The following is a 16,546-nucleotide window of genomic DNA, read 5'->3' on the forward strand; positions in this document are numbered from 1 at the left end:
ATATCTAGGTGTTGCTGTAGGCCCTCTTTGGTTGGTGACAGAAGAACCAGATCATCAGCAAACAGTAGACATTTGACTTCAGATTCTAGTAGGGTGAGGCAGGGTGCTGCAGACTGTTCTAGTGCCCTCGCCAATTCGTTGATATATATGTTGAAGAGGGTGGGGCTTAAGCTGCATCCCTGTCTCACCCCACGACCCTGTGGAAAGAAATGTGTGTGTTTTTTGCCAATTTTAACCGCAGACTTGTTGTTTGTGTACATGTATTTTATAATGTTGTATGTTTTTCTCCCAACACCGCTTTCCATCCATTTGTATAACAGACCCTCATGCCAAATTGAGTCAAAGGCTTTTTTGAAATCAACAAAACATGAGAAGACTTTGCCTTTGTTTTGGTTTGTTTGTTTGTCAATTAGGGTGTGCAGGGTGAATACGTGGTCTGTCGTACGATAATTTGGTAAAAAGCCAATTTGACATTTGCTCAGTACGTTGTTTCCACTGAGGAAATGTACGAGTCTGCTGTTAATGATAATGCAGAGGATTTTCCCAAGGTTGCTGTTGACGCATATCCCACGGTAGTTATTGGGGTCAAATGTGTCTCCACTTTTGTGGATTGGGGTGATCAGTCTTTGGTTCCAAATATTGGGGAAGATGCCAGAGCTGAGGATGATGTTAAAGAGTTTGAGTATAGCCAATTGGAATTTGTTGTCTGTATATTTGATAATTTCATTGAGGATACCATCAACACTACAGGCCTTTTGGGTTGGAGGGTTTTTATTTTGTCCTGTAGTTCATTCAAGGAAATTGGAGAATCCAGTGGGTTCTAGTAGTCTTTAATAGTTTATTCTAAGATTTGTATCTGATCATGTATATGTTTTTGCTGTTTGTTCTTTGTTATAGAGCCAAAAAGACTGTAGAAGTGGTTTATCCATACATCTCCATTGTGGATAGATAATTCTTCGTGTTGTTGTTTGTTTAGTGTTTTCCAATTTTCCCAGAAGTGGTTAGAGTCTATGGATTCTGCAATTACGTTGAGATGATTTCTGATGTGCTGTTCCTTCTTTTCCCGTAGTGTATTTCTGTATTGTTTTAGTGATTCACCATAGTGAAGGCGTAGACTCAGGTTTTCTGGGTCTCTATGTTTTTGGTTGGATAGGTTTCTCTATTTCTTTCTTAGGTTTTTGCATTCTCCATTAAACCATTTGTCATTGTTGTTCATTTTCTTCGGTTTTCTGTTTGACATTTCTTAATATTATTCAGTTCCTTTGGCTTTGATGCCTCATGATTGAGTATTGCTTTGTTCAAGTAGACTGTGATTTTGCTGTGATCTGATAAGGATGTCAGTGGGCTGACTGTGAACGCTCTGAGAGACTCTGGTTTGAGGTCAGTGATAAAGTAGTCTGCAGTACTACTGCCAAGAGATGAGCTATAGGTGTACCTACCATAGGAGTCCCCTCGAAGCCTACCATTGACTATGTACATACCCAGCGTGGCGACATCTCAACCATTTTTGTTGGTTAAGTTGTCATAGTTGTCTCTAGGGGGGCATATGGGGGAGGGAATGCTGTCACCTCCAGGTAGGTGTTTGTCCCCCTGTGTGCTGAGGGTGTCAGGTTATTGTCCGGTTCTGGCATTTAGGTCGCCACAGACTAGTACATGTCCCTGGGCCTGGAAATGATTGATTTCCCCCTCCAGGATGGAGAAGCTGTCTTCATTAAAGTATGGGGATTCTAGTGGGGGGATATAGGTAGCACATAGGAGGACATTTTTCTCTGTTAAGATAATTTCCTTTTGAATTTCTAGCCAAATGTAAAATGTTCCTGTTTCAATTAATTTAATAGAGTGAGTTAAGTCTGCTCTATACCAGATTAGCATACCCCCTGAGTCCCTTCCCTGTTTCACACCTGGTAGTTTGGTGGATGGGACTACCAGCTCTCTGTAACCTAGAGGGAAACCAGTGGGTCCATCTCCTCTATACCACCCACCTGGTAGTGTGGTGGATGGGACTACCAGCTCTCTGCAACCTAGAGGGCAACCGGTGGGTCCATCTCCTCTATACCATCCACCTGGTAGTGTGGTGGATGGGACTACCAGCTCTCTGCAACCTAGAGGGCAACCGGTGGGTCCATCTCCTCCATACCAGGTTTCTTGTAGGATGACATTGCCTGTATTTCCGATTTCTTTGATGAAGTCCAGTTTCCTGCTCTTTAGGCCAAAGACAGATGACCTCAGGCCTTGGATATTCCAGGATGAGATAGTGAAGGCTTTGTGTTCCTTAAAGTGTTCAATGTTGTTGGTCGTGTGGTTTGGCCTCAGGCCAGTAAGTGTGAGCAGAGCCTGCTGAGCATCTGGTACATGCCATTGACTTGGGCTAGTGTAAGAGTGGGGGTTGGACCTGTTTGCCTGCTCACGGCCTGGGCGTATGTGTGACTTCCATGTTGAGGCCCTCTTTGCAGGGGTGGGGGCATGGGGTGGGCAGGAGGGGCATAGGTCTGATCTGAGGAGGGGGCCTATATGGGGTGTGGGCATGGTTGATTTGGGGGGGTTGATTGATTGGTTGGGGTGGGGTGTGGATGTGGCTGCTGGTGTTGTAGTCTGGATGTAGGTCCTCTCAGAGTGGGTCCTCTATGTGTAGGTCCGGGGGGGGGGTCCTCTTTGTGTAGGTCCAGGGGGGGTCCTCTATGTGTAGGTCCAGGGGGGGGTCCTCTATGTGTAGGTCCAGGGGGGGGTCCTCTATGTGTAGATCCAGGGGGGGTCCTCTATGTGTAGGTCCGGGGGGGTCCTCTATGTGTAGGTCCAGGGGGTCCTCTATGTGTAGGTCCAGGGGGGGTCCTCTATGTGTAGGTCCAGGGGGTCCTCTATGTGTAGGTCCAGGGGGGGTCCTATATGTGTAGGTCCAGGGGGGGGGTCCTCTATGTGTAGATCCAGGGGGGGGTCCTCTATGTGTAGGTCCGGGGGGTCCTCTATCTGTAGGTCCAGGGGGGTCCTCTATGTGTAGGTCCAGGGGGGGGTCCTCTATGTGTAGGTCCGGGGGGGTCCTCTATGTGTAGGTCCGGGGGCGGTCCTCTATGTGTAGGTCCAGGGGGGGTCCTCTATGTGTAGGTCTGGGGGGGGTCCTCTATGTGTAGGTCCGGGGGGTCCTCTATGTGTAGGTCCAGGGGGGGATCCTCTATGTGTAGGTCCAGGGGGTCCTCTATGTGTAGGTCCAGGGGGGGGTCCTCTATGTGTAGGTCCAGGGGGGGTCCTCTATGTGTAGGTCCAGGGGGGGTCCTCTATGTGTAGGTCCAGGGGGGGTCCTCTATGTGTAGGTCCGGGGGGGTCCTCTATGTGTAGGTCCGGGGGCGGTCCTCTATGTGTAGGTCCAGGGGGGGGTCCTCTATGTGTAGGTCCGGGGGGGGGTCCTCTATGTGTAGGTCCGGGGGGGGTCCTCTATGTGTAGGTCCAGGGGGGGGTCCTCTATGTGTAGGTCCAGGGGGGTCCTCTATGTGTAGGTCCAGGGGGGGTCCTCTATGTGTAGGTCCAGGGGGGTCCTATATGTGTAGTTCCAGGGGAGGGGGGGGTCCTGTATGTGTAGGTCCAGGGGGGGTCCTCTATGTGTAGGTCCAGGGGGGGGTCCTCTATGTGTAGGTCCAGGGGGGGTCCTCTATGTGTAGGTCCAGGGGGGGGGTCCTCTATGTGTAGGTCCAGGGGGGGGGTCCTCTATGTGTAGATCCAGGGGGGGGTCCTCTATGTGTAGGTCCGGGGGGTCTCGCTGGTCCCCGCCATCCCCCTCACCCTCTCCTCCATCCCCCCTCTCCCTCTCCTCCAGCAGTCTGATCCTCTCCTCTAGTGCTTTGTTCTTTTCTCGCTCCTGCTCTTTCTCCTGTTGATGTTGTCTCACCACTGTAAAGAGTGCAGATATGTCTCTCTCCACCTCCAGCTCTCTGGGTCTGGTTAAGGGGGTGTTGTTGTGCTGGACTGTTGTCTGGGTCTGGTTAAAGGGGTGTTGTTGTGCTGGACTGTTGTCTGGGTCTGGTTAAGGGGGTGTTGTTGTGCTGGACTATTGTCTGGGTCTGGTTAAGGGGGTGTTGTTGTGCTGGACTGCTGTCTGGGTCTGGTTAAGGGGGTGTTGTTGTGCTGGACTGCTGTCTGGGTCTGGTTAAGGGGGTGTTGTTGTGCTGGACTGTTGTCTGGGTCTGGTTAAGGGGGTGTTGTTGTGCTGGACTGTTGTCTGGGTCTGGTTAATGGGTTGTTGTTGTGTTGTACTGTTGTCTGGGTCTGGTTAAGGGGGTGTTGTTGTGCTGGACTGTTGTCTTGGTCTGGTTAAGAGAGTGTTGTTGTGCTGGACTGTTGTCTGGGTCTGGTTGAGGGGGTGTTGTTGTGCTGGACTGTTGTCTGGGTCTGTTTAAGGGGGTGTTGTGTGCTGGACTGTTGTCTGGGTCTGGTTAAGGGGGTGTTGTTGTTCTGGACTGTTGTCTGGGTCTGGTTAAAAGGGTGTTGTTGTGCTGGACTGTTGTCTGGGTCTGGTTAAGAGGGTGTTGCTGTGCTGGACTGTTGTCTGGGTCTGGTTAAGAGGGTGTTGTTGTGCTGGACTGTTGTCTGGGTCTGGTTAAGGGGGTGTTGTTGTGCTGGACTGTTGTCTGGGTCTGGTTAAGAGGGTGTTGTTGTGCTGGACTGTTGTCTGGGTCTGGTTAAGGGGGTGTTGTTGTGCTGGACTGTTGTCTGGGTCTGGTTAAGAGGGTGTTGTTGTGCTGGACTGTTGTCCGGGTCTGGTTAAGAGGGTGTTGTTATGCTGGACTGTTGTCTGGGTCTGGTTAAGAGAGTGTTGTTATGCTGGACTGTTGTCTGGGTCTGGTTAAGGGGGTGTTGTTGTGCTGGACTGTTGTCTGGGTCTGGTTAAGGGGGTGTTGTTGTGCTGGACTGTTGTCTGGGTCTGGTTAAGGGGGTGTTGTTGTGCTGGACTGTTGTCTGGGTCTGGTTGAGGGGGTGTTGTTGTGCTGGACTGTTGTCTGGGTCTGTTTAAGGGGGTGTTGTTGTGCTGGACTGTTGTCTGGATCTGGTTGAGGGGGTGTTGTTGTGCTGGACTGTTGTCTGGGTCTGGTTAAGAGGGTGTTGTTGTGCTGGACTGTTGTGTGTATCTGGTTAAGGGGGTGTTGTTGTGTTGGACTGTTGTCTGGGTCTGGTTAAGAGGGTGTTGTTGTGCTGGACTGTTGTCTGGGTCTGGTTGAAGGGGTGTTGTTGTGCTGGACTGTTGTATGGGTCTGGTTAAGGGGGTGTTGTTGTACTGGACTGTTGTCTGGGTCTGTTTAAGGGGGTGTTGTTGTTCTGGACTGTTGTCTGGGTCTGGTTGAGGGGGTGTTGTTGTGCTGGACTGTTGTCTGGGTCTGGTTAAGAGGGTGTTGTTGTGCTGGACTGTAGTCTGGGTCTGGTTAAGGGGGTGTTGTTGTGTTGGACTGTTGTCTGGGTCTGGTTGAGGGGGTGTTGTTGTGCTGGACTGTTGTCTGGGTCTGGTTAAGGGGGTGTTGTTGTGCTGGACTGTTGTCTGGGTCTGGTTAAGAGGGTGTTGTTGTTCTGGACTGTTGTCTGGGTCTGGTTAAGGGGGTGTTGTTGTGTTGGACTGTTGTCTGGGTCTGGTTGAGGGGGTGTTGTTGTGCTGGACTGTTGTCTGGGTCTGGTTAAGGGGGTGTTGTTGTGCTGGACTGTTGTCTGGGTCTGGTTAAGGGGGTGTTGTTGTGCTGGACTGTAGTCTGGGTCTGGTTAAGGGGGTGTTGTTGTGCTGGACTGTTGTCTGGGTCTGGTTGAGGGGGTGTTGTTGTGCTGGACTGTTGTCTGGGTCTCTGCTGACTGGAGTGTGTTCACCTGCTGTTCCAGCTCCACCTGTCTTACCTCCAGCTGGGTGAATTTATCCTTCATTTCAATGAGGGGGTAGTACTCTGTGCTGGGAGGTTGACTTTCCGCTGGGGGTTGCTCGTCTGTGGGGTATATAATGAAGAGGTCTGGGGGTTGCTCGTCTGTGGGTTATATAATGAAGAGGTCTGGTCTGACCCGCTCGGGGTGAAGGTTATATAATGAAGAGGTCTGGTCTGACCCGCTCGGGGTGGGGGTATATAATGAAGAGGTCTTGGGGTTGCTCGTCTGTGGGGTTATATAATGAAGAGGTCTGGTCTGACCCGTTTGTGGTGGGGGTATATAATGAAGAGGTCTGGTCTGACCCGCTCGGGGTGAAGGTTATATAATGAAGAGGTCTGGTCTGACCCGCTCGGGGTGGGGGTATATAATGAAGAGGTCTTGGGGTTGCTCGTCTGTGGGGTTATATAATGAAGAGGTCTGGGGGTTGCTCGTCTGTGGGGGTATATAATGAAGAGGTCTGGGGGTTGCTCGTCTGTGGAGTTATATAATGAAGAGGTCTGGTCTGACCCGTTCGGGGTGGGGGTATCTTTCTCAAGGGAAGACTTCTCCTGCTGGGCTAATCCTTTGATTAGGTGAAAGTCCATCTGAAACGGTTTGGAGTTGTCCTGTACCGATACTGTTCCAGACTTATAGAGATTTATATTAGCTGACTCAGAGTCCTCGTTGTCAAGTATCCTGAGATTCCACCCCTTGGTAAAACCCCACCTCTTAACAGAGGGGTAGTGTGTTAATATAGCACTGTGCCATGCCAGGGGATGGTCTGGTTAATATAGCACTGTGTCATGCCAGGGGATGGTATGGTTAATATAGCACTGTGCCAGGGGATGGGCTGGTTAATATAGCACTGTGTCATGCCAGGAGATGGTCTGGTTAATATAGCACTGTGCCATGCAAGGGGATGGTCTGGTTAATATAGCACTGTGCCATGCCAGGGGATGGTCTGGTTAATATAGCACTGTACCAGGGGATGGTCTGGTTAATATAGCACTGTGCCATGCCAGGGGATGGTCTGGTTAATATAGCACTGTGCCAGGGGATGGTCTGGTTAATATAGCACTGTGCAATGCCAGGGGATGGTCTGGTTAATATAGCACTGTGCCGTGCCAGGGGATGGTCTGGTTAATATAGCACTGTGCCATGCCAGGGGATGGTCTGGTTAATATAGCACTGTGCCATGCCAGGGGATGGTCTGGTTAATATAGCACTGCTCCATGCCAGGGGATGGTCTAGTTAATATAGCACTGTGCAATGCCAGGGGATGGTCTGGTTAATATAGCACTGTGCCGTGCCAGGGGATGGTCTGGTTAATATAGCACTGTGTCATGCCAGGGGATGGTCTGGTTAATACACATCTTTGACATGCAAGGGGATGGTCTGGTTAATATAGCACTGTGTCATGCCAGGGGATGGTCTGGTTAATATAGCACCATGCCAGGGGATTGTCTGGTTAATATAGCACTGTGTCATGCCAGGGGATGGTCTGGTTAATACAGCACTGTGCCAGGGGATGGTCTGGTTAATATAGCACTGTGCCATGCCAGGGGATGGTCTGTGTTAATATAGCACTGTGCCAGGGGATGGCCTGGTTAATATAGCACAGTGCCATGCCAGGGGATGGTATGGTTAATATACCACCATGCCAGGGGATTGTCTGGTTAATATGTGGTTAATATAGCACTGTGTCATGCCAGGGGATGGTCTGGTTAATATCGCACTGTGCCAGGGGATGGTCTGGTTAATATCGCACTGTCCCAGGGGATGGTTTGGTTAATATAGCACTGTTCCAGGGGATGGTCTTGTTAATATAGCACTGTGCCATACCAGGGGATGGTCTGGTTAATGTAGCACTGTGCCAGGGGATGGTCTGGTTAATATAGCACTGTGCCAGGGGATGGTCTGGTTAATATAGCACTCTGCCAGCGGCTGGTCTGGTTAATATAGCACTGTGCCATGGCAGGGGATGGTCTGTGTTAATATAGCACTGTGCCATGCCAGGGGATGGTCTGGTTAATATAGCACTGTGCCATGCCAAGGGATGGTCTAGTTAATATAACACTGTGCCAGGGGATGGTCTGGTTAATATAGCACTGTGCCATGCCAGGGGATTGTCTGTGTTAATATAGCACTGTGCCATGCCAGGGGATGGTCTGGTTAATATAGCACTGTGCCATGCCAGGGGATGGTCTGGTTAATATAGCACTGTGCCAGGGGATGGTCTGGTTAATATAGCACTGTGCCATGCCAGGGGATGGTCTGGTTAATATAGCACTGTACCATGCCAGGGGATGGTCTGGTTAATATAGCACTGTGCCATGCCAGGGGATGGTCTTGTTAATATAGCACTGTGCCAGGGGATGGTCTGTGTTAATATAGCACTGTGCCATGCCAGGGGATGGTCTGGTTAATATAGCACTGTGTCATGCCAGGGGATGGTCTGGTTAATATAGCACTGTGCCATGCCAGGGGATGGTCTGGTTAATATAGCACTGTACCATCCAGGGGATGGTCTGGTTAATATAGCACTGTGCCATGCCAGGGGATAGTCTGGATAATATAGCACTGTGCCAGGGGATGGTCTGGTTAATATAGCACTGTGCCATGCCAGGGGATGGTCTGGTTAATATAGCACTGTACCAGGGGATGGTCTGGTTAATATAGCACTGTGCCATGCCAGGGGATGGTCTGGTTAATATAGCACTGTGCCAGGGGATGGTCTGGTTAATATAGCACTGTGCCATGCCAGGGGATAGTCTGGTTAATATAGCACTGTGCCATGCCAGGGGATGGTCTGGTTAATATAGCACTGTGCCATGCCAGGGGATGGTCTGGTTAATATAGCACTGTGTCATGCCAGGGGATGGTCTGTGTTAATATAGCACTGTGCCATGCCAGGGGATGGTCTGGTTAATATAGCACTGTGTCATGCCAGGGGATGGTCTGGTTAATATAGCACTGTGCCATGCCAGGGGATGGTCTGGTTAATATAGCACTGTGCCATGCCAGGGGATGGTCTGGTTAATATAGCACTGTGCCAGGGGATGGTCTGGTTAATATAGCACTGTGCCATGCCAGGGGATGGTCTGGTTAATATAGCACTGTGCCATGCCAGGGGATGGTCTGGTTAATATAGCACTGTGCCATGCCAGGGGATGGTCTGGTTAATATAGCACTGCTCCATGCCAGGGGATGGTCTAGTTAATATAGCACTGTGCCATGCCAGGGGATGGTCTGGTTAATATAGCACTGTGCCAGGGGATGGTCTGTGTTAATATAGCACTGTGCCATGCCAGGGGATGGTCTGGTTAATATAGCACTGTGTCAGCCAGGGGATGGTCTGGTTAATATAGCACTGTGCCATGCCAGGGGATGGTCTGGTTAATATAGCACTGTGCCATGCCAGGGGATGGTCTGGTTAATATAACACTGTGCCAGGGGATGGTCTGGTTAATATAGCACTGTGTCATGCCAGGGGATGGTCTGGTTAATATAGCACTGTGCCATGCCAGGGGATGGTCTGGTTAATATAGCACTGTGCCATGCCAGGGGATGGTCTGGTTAATATAGCACTGCTCCATGCCAGGGGATGGTCTGGTTAATATAGCACTGTGTCATGCCAGGGGATGGTCTGGTTAATATAGCACTGTGTCATTCCAGGGGATGGTCTGGTTAATATAGCACTGTGCCAGGGGATGGTCTGGTTAATATAGCACTGTACCATGCCAGGGGATGGTCTGGTTAATATAGCACTGTGCCAGGGGATGGTCTGGTTAATATAGCACTGTGTCATGCCAGGGGATGGTCTGGTTAATATAGCACTGTGCCATGCCAGGGGATGGTCAGGTTAATATAGCACTGTGCCAGGGGATGGTCTGGTTAATATAGCACTGTGTCATGCCAGGGGATGGTCTGGGTAATATAGCACTATGCCATGTCAGGGGATGGTCTGGTTAATATAGCACTGTGCCATGCCAGGGGATGGTCTGGTTAATATAGCACTGTGTCATTCCAGGGGATGGTCTGGTTAATATAGCACTGTGCCATGCCAGTGGATGGTCTGGTTAATATAGCACTGTGCCAGGGGATGGTCTGGTTAATATAGCACTGTGCCATGCCAGGGGATGGTCTGGTTAATATAGCACTGCGGTATGGTCTGCAGCGTATCATGAGGTATGGTCTGCAGTACGGTCTGCAGCTTATCATGAGGTATGGTCTGCAGTACGGTCTGCAGCTTATCATGAGGTATGGTCTGCAGTACGGTCTGCAGCTTATCATGAGGTATGGTCTGCAGTACGGTCTGCAGCTTATCATGAGGTATGGTCTGCAGTACGGTCTGCAGCTTATCATGAGGTATGGTATGCAGTACGGTCTGCAGCTTATCATGAGGTATGGTCTGCAGTACGGTCTGCAGCTTATCATGAGGCATGGTCTGCAGTACAGTCTGCAGCTTATCATGAGGTATGGTCTGCAGTACGGTCTGCAGTACATTCTGCAGCTTATCATGAGGTATGGTCTGCAGTATGGTCTGCAGCTTATCATGAGGTATGGTCTGCAGCGTATTATGAGGTACGGTCTGCAGTATGGTCTGCAGCTTATCATGAGGCATGGTCTGCAGTATGGTCTGCAGTACGGTCCGCAGCTTATCATGAGGTATGGTCTGCAGTATGGTCTGCAGTACGGTCCGCAGCTTATCATGAGGCATGGTCTGCAGTACGGTCTGCAGCTTATCATGAGGTATTCTAACTCATGCGAGCAAAAATGTGACACTTCCTTATTAACATTAGAGATCGTGCACCAGCTTCTGTTAAAAGAACTAAAACACCACTCCCCCCTTAATAAGCTGCCATGCGGTCTAGACGATGCATGGAGAAACCCACCAGATTATACAGGACCAGTCAAACGTTTGGACACACCTACTCATTCAAGGGTTTTTCTTTATTTTGACTATTTTCTACATTGTAGAATAATAGTGAAGACATCAACGCTATGAAATAACACACATGGAGTCATGTAGTAACCAAAAAAAAAGTGTTAAACAAATCAAAATATGTTTTATATTTGAGATTCTTCCAATTAGCCACCCTTTGTCTCGATGACAGCTTTGCACACTCTTGGCATTCTCTCAACCAGCTTCATCCCTTGACCTTAAAAAAAACACTCACAGACTCAGACCTCACAATGCAGCAGCAGCACTGTGAGTCATAACACTAACGCCGTGAGTCATAACACTAACGCCGTCACAGTCGTGTATATATGGCAACACTATCTGACTCATTCAGTGCACACAGACCCCAGGACCCTGGCTGGATGAAACACACCTAACCAATCTGGTCAGACCTTTACCCACCTAGCCAACCAATCAAACTACGTCTTCTCCCAGCCAACCAATCAAACTACGTCTTCTCCCAGCCAACCAATCAAACTACGTCTTCTCCCAGCCAACCAATCAAACTACGTCTTCTCCCAGCCAACCAATCAAACTACATCTTCTCCCAGCCAACCAATCAAACTACGTCTTCTCCCAGCCAACCAATCAAACTACGTCTTCTCCCAGTCAACCAATCAAACCACGTCAAACCTTTATTCATTATTAACCACCTAGCTATCCAATCAAATCTCCTCGGAGTCATAGGTAACCAATAAAACAGGTCTTTGGTTGTTGAATCCATAATCAGCGGGTAACATAATGGATGTTATTTACACATACAGCGTTTTTCATCAGGTCTCAAAAGTGTGCTTTACATTTTATAGGGGTGACTCACCTCAATCCTAACAAATCTGTACAAAATAAATAATTCAATTAAAATCTATACTAGTGTAGCAAGCTGTCTGTCCCGACATCACTGACATAAATCATACCACCTGCCATACAACCAACAGAAGTAGCAGCGTTATAAACACTTCTAAGAAGAAATACAGTGATCATATGTCTACAGAAGAACATTCTGTGCGAGATCAAGGCTGCAAGGATGAAAGGTAAGGTTTTATAAATCACAGGAGAACGTTTTGGCTGGAGCCCTAGTCCTTTAGTCAGCAGATTCTGGGTCATTAAAACAATCCTGGCCGGCAGTTTCTCCTAAGGAAGAGAGGAGAGGATGATAGATAGAGGTTGGGGAGTTGGGAACTTCTGAGACTCTGATCCAGCCTCCCCCTGGGGTTAGTCTCTGATCCAGCCTCCCCCTGGGGTTAGACTCTGATCCAGCCTCCCCCTGGGGTTAGACTCTGATCCAGCCTCCCCCTGGGGTTAGACTCTGATCCAGCCTCCCCCTGGGGTTGGACTCTGATCCAGCCTCCCCTGGGGTTAGACTCTGATCCAGCCTCCCCCTGGGGTTGGACTCTGATCCAGCCTCCCCCGGGGTTAGACTCTGATCCAGCCTCCCCCTGGGGTTAGACTCTGATCCAGCCTCCCCTGGGGTTAGGGTTAGACTCTGATCCAGCCTCCCCCTGGGGTAAGACTCTGATCCAGCCTCACCTGGAGTTAGACTCTGATCCAGCCTCCCCTGGGGTAGACTCTGATCCAGCCTCCCCTGGGGTTAGACTCTGATCCAGCCTCGCCTGGGGTTAGACTCTGATCCAGCCTCCCCCTGGGGTTAGACTCTGATCCAGCCTCCCCCTGGGGTTAGACTCTTATCCAGCCTCCCCCTGGGGTTAGACTCTGATCCAGCCTCCCCTGGGGTTAGACTCTGATCCAGCCTCCCCCTGGGGTTAGACTCTGATCCAGCCTCCCCCTGGGGTTAGACTCTGATCCAGCCTCCCTCTGGGGTTAGACTCTGATCCAGCCTCCCCCTGGGGTTAGACTCTGATCCAGCCTCCCCCTGGGGTTAGACTCTGATCCAGCCTCCCCCTGGGGTTAGACTCTGATCCAGCCTCCCCCTGGGGATAGACTCTGATCCAGCCTCCCCCTGGGGTTAGGGTTAGACTCTGATCCAGCCTCCCCCTGGGATTAGACTCTGATCCAGCCTCCCCCTGGGGATAGACTCTGATCCAGCCTCCCCCTGGGGTTAGACTCTGATCCAGCCTCCCCCTGGGGTTAGACTCTTATCCAGCCTCCCCCTGGGGTTAGACTCTGATCCAAGCCTCCCTCTGGGGTTAGGGTTAGACTCTGATTCAGCCTCCCCCTGGGGTTAGACTCTGATCCAGCCTCGCCTGGGGTTAGACTCTGATCCAGCCTCCCCTTGGGGTTAGACTCTGATCCAGCCTCCCCTGGGGTTAGACTCTGATCCAGCCTCCCCATGGGGTTAGACTCTGATCCAGCCTCCCCCTGGGGTTAGACTCTGATCCAGCCTCCCCCTGGGGTTAGACTCTGATCCAGCCTTCCCTGGGGTTAGACTCTGATCCAGCCTCCCCCTGGGGTAAGACTCTTATCCAGCCTCCCCTGGGACATTTCTCCTCTAGATATATTATTATTACATCTCTAGTGATTATCAGACTCATATCAGTTTGTATCTAGTAATTTATCTAGTCATATCCACAGTGTGGAAGTATATTGCGGATGTTAAACCCTGCAGTCAGATCCGTTCTGTTGACTGGGTGTTTATCCTTTGTTGTGATGTTAAATTATAAGAACAGACAGCTTGTGTCTCTGCAAGGTAGAATCTCTACGGAGAGGAACGTCACTGAAGGGTAGAAGCTCTACGGAGAGGAACGTCTCTGAAGGGTAGAAGCACTACGGAGAGGAACGTCACTGAAGGGTAGAAGCTCCACGGAGAGGAACATCTCTGAAGGGTAGAAGCTCTACGGAGAGGAACGTCTCTGCAGGGTAGAAGCTCTACGGAGAGGAACGTCTCTGAAGGGTAGAAGCTCTACGGAGAGGAACGTCTCTGAAGGGTAGAAGCTCTACGGAGAGGAACGTCTCTGCAGGGTAGAAGCTCTACGGAGAGGAACGTCTCTGAAGGGTAGAAGCTCTACGGAGAGGAACGTCTCTGAAGGGTAGAAGCTCTACGGAGAGGAACGTCTCTGAAGGGTAGAAGCTCTACGGAGAGGAACGTCTCTGCAGGGTAGGAGCTCTACGGAGAGGAACGTCTCTGAAGGGTAGAAGCTCTACGGAGAGGAACGTCTCTGAAGGGTAGAAGCTCTACGGAGAGGAACGTCTCTGAAGGGTAGAAGCTCTACGGAGAGGAACGTCTCTGAAGGGTAGAAGCTCTACGGAGAGGAACGTCTCTGAAGGGTAGAAGCACTACGGAGAGGAACGTCTCTGAAGGGTAGAAGCTCTACGGAGAGGAACGTCTCTGAAGGGTAGAAGCTCTACGGAGAGGAACGTCTCTGAAGGGTAGAAGCTCTACGGAGAGGAACGTCTCTGAAGGGTAGGAGCTCTACGGAGAGGAACGTCTCTGAAGGGTAGAAGCTCTACGGAGAGGAACGTCTCTGCAGGGTAGAAGCTCTACGGAGAGGAACGTCACTGCAGGGTAGAAGCTCTATGAAGAGGAGTGCAAACATTGTGTGGGCGGGTGTTCATCCGCATCACTTAGGGACATAGAAAGGGGAGACTTATTCCGTGGCACAACTGAATGAATTCAACCAAAATGTGTCTTCCCGCATTCAACTCAACCCCTTTGAATTTGTGTGTGTGTGTGTGTGTGTGTGTGTGTGTGTGTGTGTGTGTGTGTGTGTGTGTGTGTGTGTGTGTGTGTGTGTGTGTGTGAACAAGGGCGACGCTTGTTGTTGAGCAGCACTGACCCACACTCCTCTGACTCACTCTACAAATGAAAGGATATGTGTGGGAGGTTTCTAACCTCAAGGGTCGTTCCTGGTTAAATAAAGGTTAAATAAAAAGCCACTGAGCAATGCTATATATCACTGTCTTCTCTCCAATGTGTCAAGTAATTATTCTGTTCGGTCTAATTTTGTGACTGTCATGGGGCTCTGTTGAGGTCTGTTTGTGTTTGTGAACAGAGACCCAGGACCAGACCTCACAACCACAAAGGGCAATGAGTTCTATAACTGATTCAAGTATTTTTAGCCAGATACTGTCGAATTTAGTGTTCCTTTATAGATGGCATAGAAGGCCCTTCTTGCCTTGTCTCTCTCACTCTCTCACTCTCTCTCTCTCTCTCTCTCTCTCTCTCTCTCTCTCTCTTTTACTCTTTCTCTCTATACTCTCTCACTTTGTCTCTCTCTCTCTCTCTCTCTCTCTCTCTCTCTCATTCTCTCTCTCTCAGCCATTGTCTGCTGCCCGTGGCGTGGAGGGACGAGGTCTGGACGCCACAGGAGGCGGGGTTAGGCGCCTCCGCAGAGACCTCCGCGATTCGCTGCCGTACGAGGCCGGGATGACGGCATACCCCGGTGAGTCGGCTGACGTCCTGACCCGGCGGGGGGACAACAAGCTGCTCTATAAACCAGAGGAGTGGAGGGGGCAGGGCTTAGGACAGGCTCTGCAGCAATTGGTGGAGAATGACCAGAGGCGGGAGCAAGAAACGGCATACTTGGCCGGGTTGCTCCGCCTCCTCAGTGAAGCCGATGTCCAGGAGGGCGGTGAGGAGATCCAGGGGCCAGGGGACTTCCAGGCGCCCTATCCCCCAGACTACGATGAGACAGAGCAGGGGATGAGAATGAGAATGCCCCAGACTGCAGCTCCATGGCAGGGCCTACTGGACCCACAGCTCACCCAGGCCCTGCTCAACAGATACAGGCAGGAGAGGCTGCAGCAGCAGCAGGCTGGGTTACCAGGTCTACCGACCGCCATCAACAGGCTTGCAAACAGCAGGTTGGAAACAGGCAGCCAGGACCGAGACGAGGAGGCTCTGAGGTAAGTAGAGAGAGGATGGAGAGTGAAAGGAGAGAGAGATGGGGGCAGAGAGTGAGGAGAGAGGGGTGGGGGGGGCAGAGAGAGAGAGAGGAAGAGAGGAGAGAGGGGGACAGAGAGAGAGAGGAATAGAGGAGAGAGGGGCAGAGAGAGGAAGAGAGGAGAGAGAGAGGGGCAGAGAGAGAGAGGAAGAGAGGAGAGAGAGAGAGGGGCAGAGAGGAGAGAGGGGGGCAGAGAGAGAGAGGAAGAGAGGGGAGAGAGGGGCAGAGAGAGAGAGGAAGAGAGAGAAAGAGAGAGAGAGAGACAAAAAGAAAAAAATGACATCGTGTAGTTATTGAATATACAGTAGGTATAATGCTTCCGTTGTAAAATATAAAACATTATTCATGTCTTCTTCATGCCCCCTGCTCTAGATACCTGGTAGCCAAGGTCCTTTCCAACATCAGTCCCACCAAGCCCCAGGGTTCATCAGGCCGCAGGGCAAGGAGAGACCTGGTGTCTGCGTCTGGAGATGGTGGAAGGGTCAGAGCTTCCTCCAGCCCAGTCCTCCACAGGTCCCGTCGTTCCCTCGACTCCCCTCCTTCCCCCTCCTTAAACCGGGAGCACTCTGTGGGGCTGCTGAGGGTCAAGAGGCTGGGGGACATGGAAGGGATGGTGGTAGAGGGGCCTTGTGGGCCTGGGGAAGAGGTGGAGGGCCACAGAACCCCCGACCACATGGTGGAGCTTCAGAGAATGAAGAAGATTGACAACGAACTGCAGCCCCAGCCTGGTGGGAGACCCAGCCGCAGGAGACGAGCCCTGAACTACGACCCCATAACCTATGACCCCGAGCTGCTGGTCCAACACATTCTACACTACCTGCCACAGTAGAGAGGGAGAGTTGGAGAGGGAGACAGATGGAGAGACAGAGATGGAGAGATA

At 50.8% G+C, this 16,546-nt stretch overlaps 1 protein-coding gene across 1 annotated transcript in view; it reads left to right on the forward strand.

Moving 5' to 3' along the window:
• Positions 1–16,546, forward strand: part of LOC106566333 (uncharacterized) — a 21,343-nt gene extending 4,797 nt beyond the window's left edge. The window contains exons 2-3 of the mRNA XM_045692838.1: positions 15,042–15,628; positions 16,039–16,546. Coding sequence (XP_045548794.1) covers positions 15,042–15,628; positions 16,039–16,495 — 1,044 coding nt within the window. The 3' untranslated portion in view covers positions 16,496–16,546. The remainder of the gene's footprint in view (positions 1–15,041; positions 15,629–16,038) is intronic.

Source organism: Salmo salar, chromosome ssa13 (assembly GCF_905237065.1).
Source record: "Salmo salar chromosome ssa13, Ssal_v3.1, whole genome shotgun sequence".
NCBI classification, from domain to species: domain Eukaryota; kingdom Metazoa; phylum Chordata; class Actinopteri; order Salmoniformes; family Salmonidae; genus Salmo; species Salmo salar.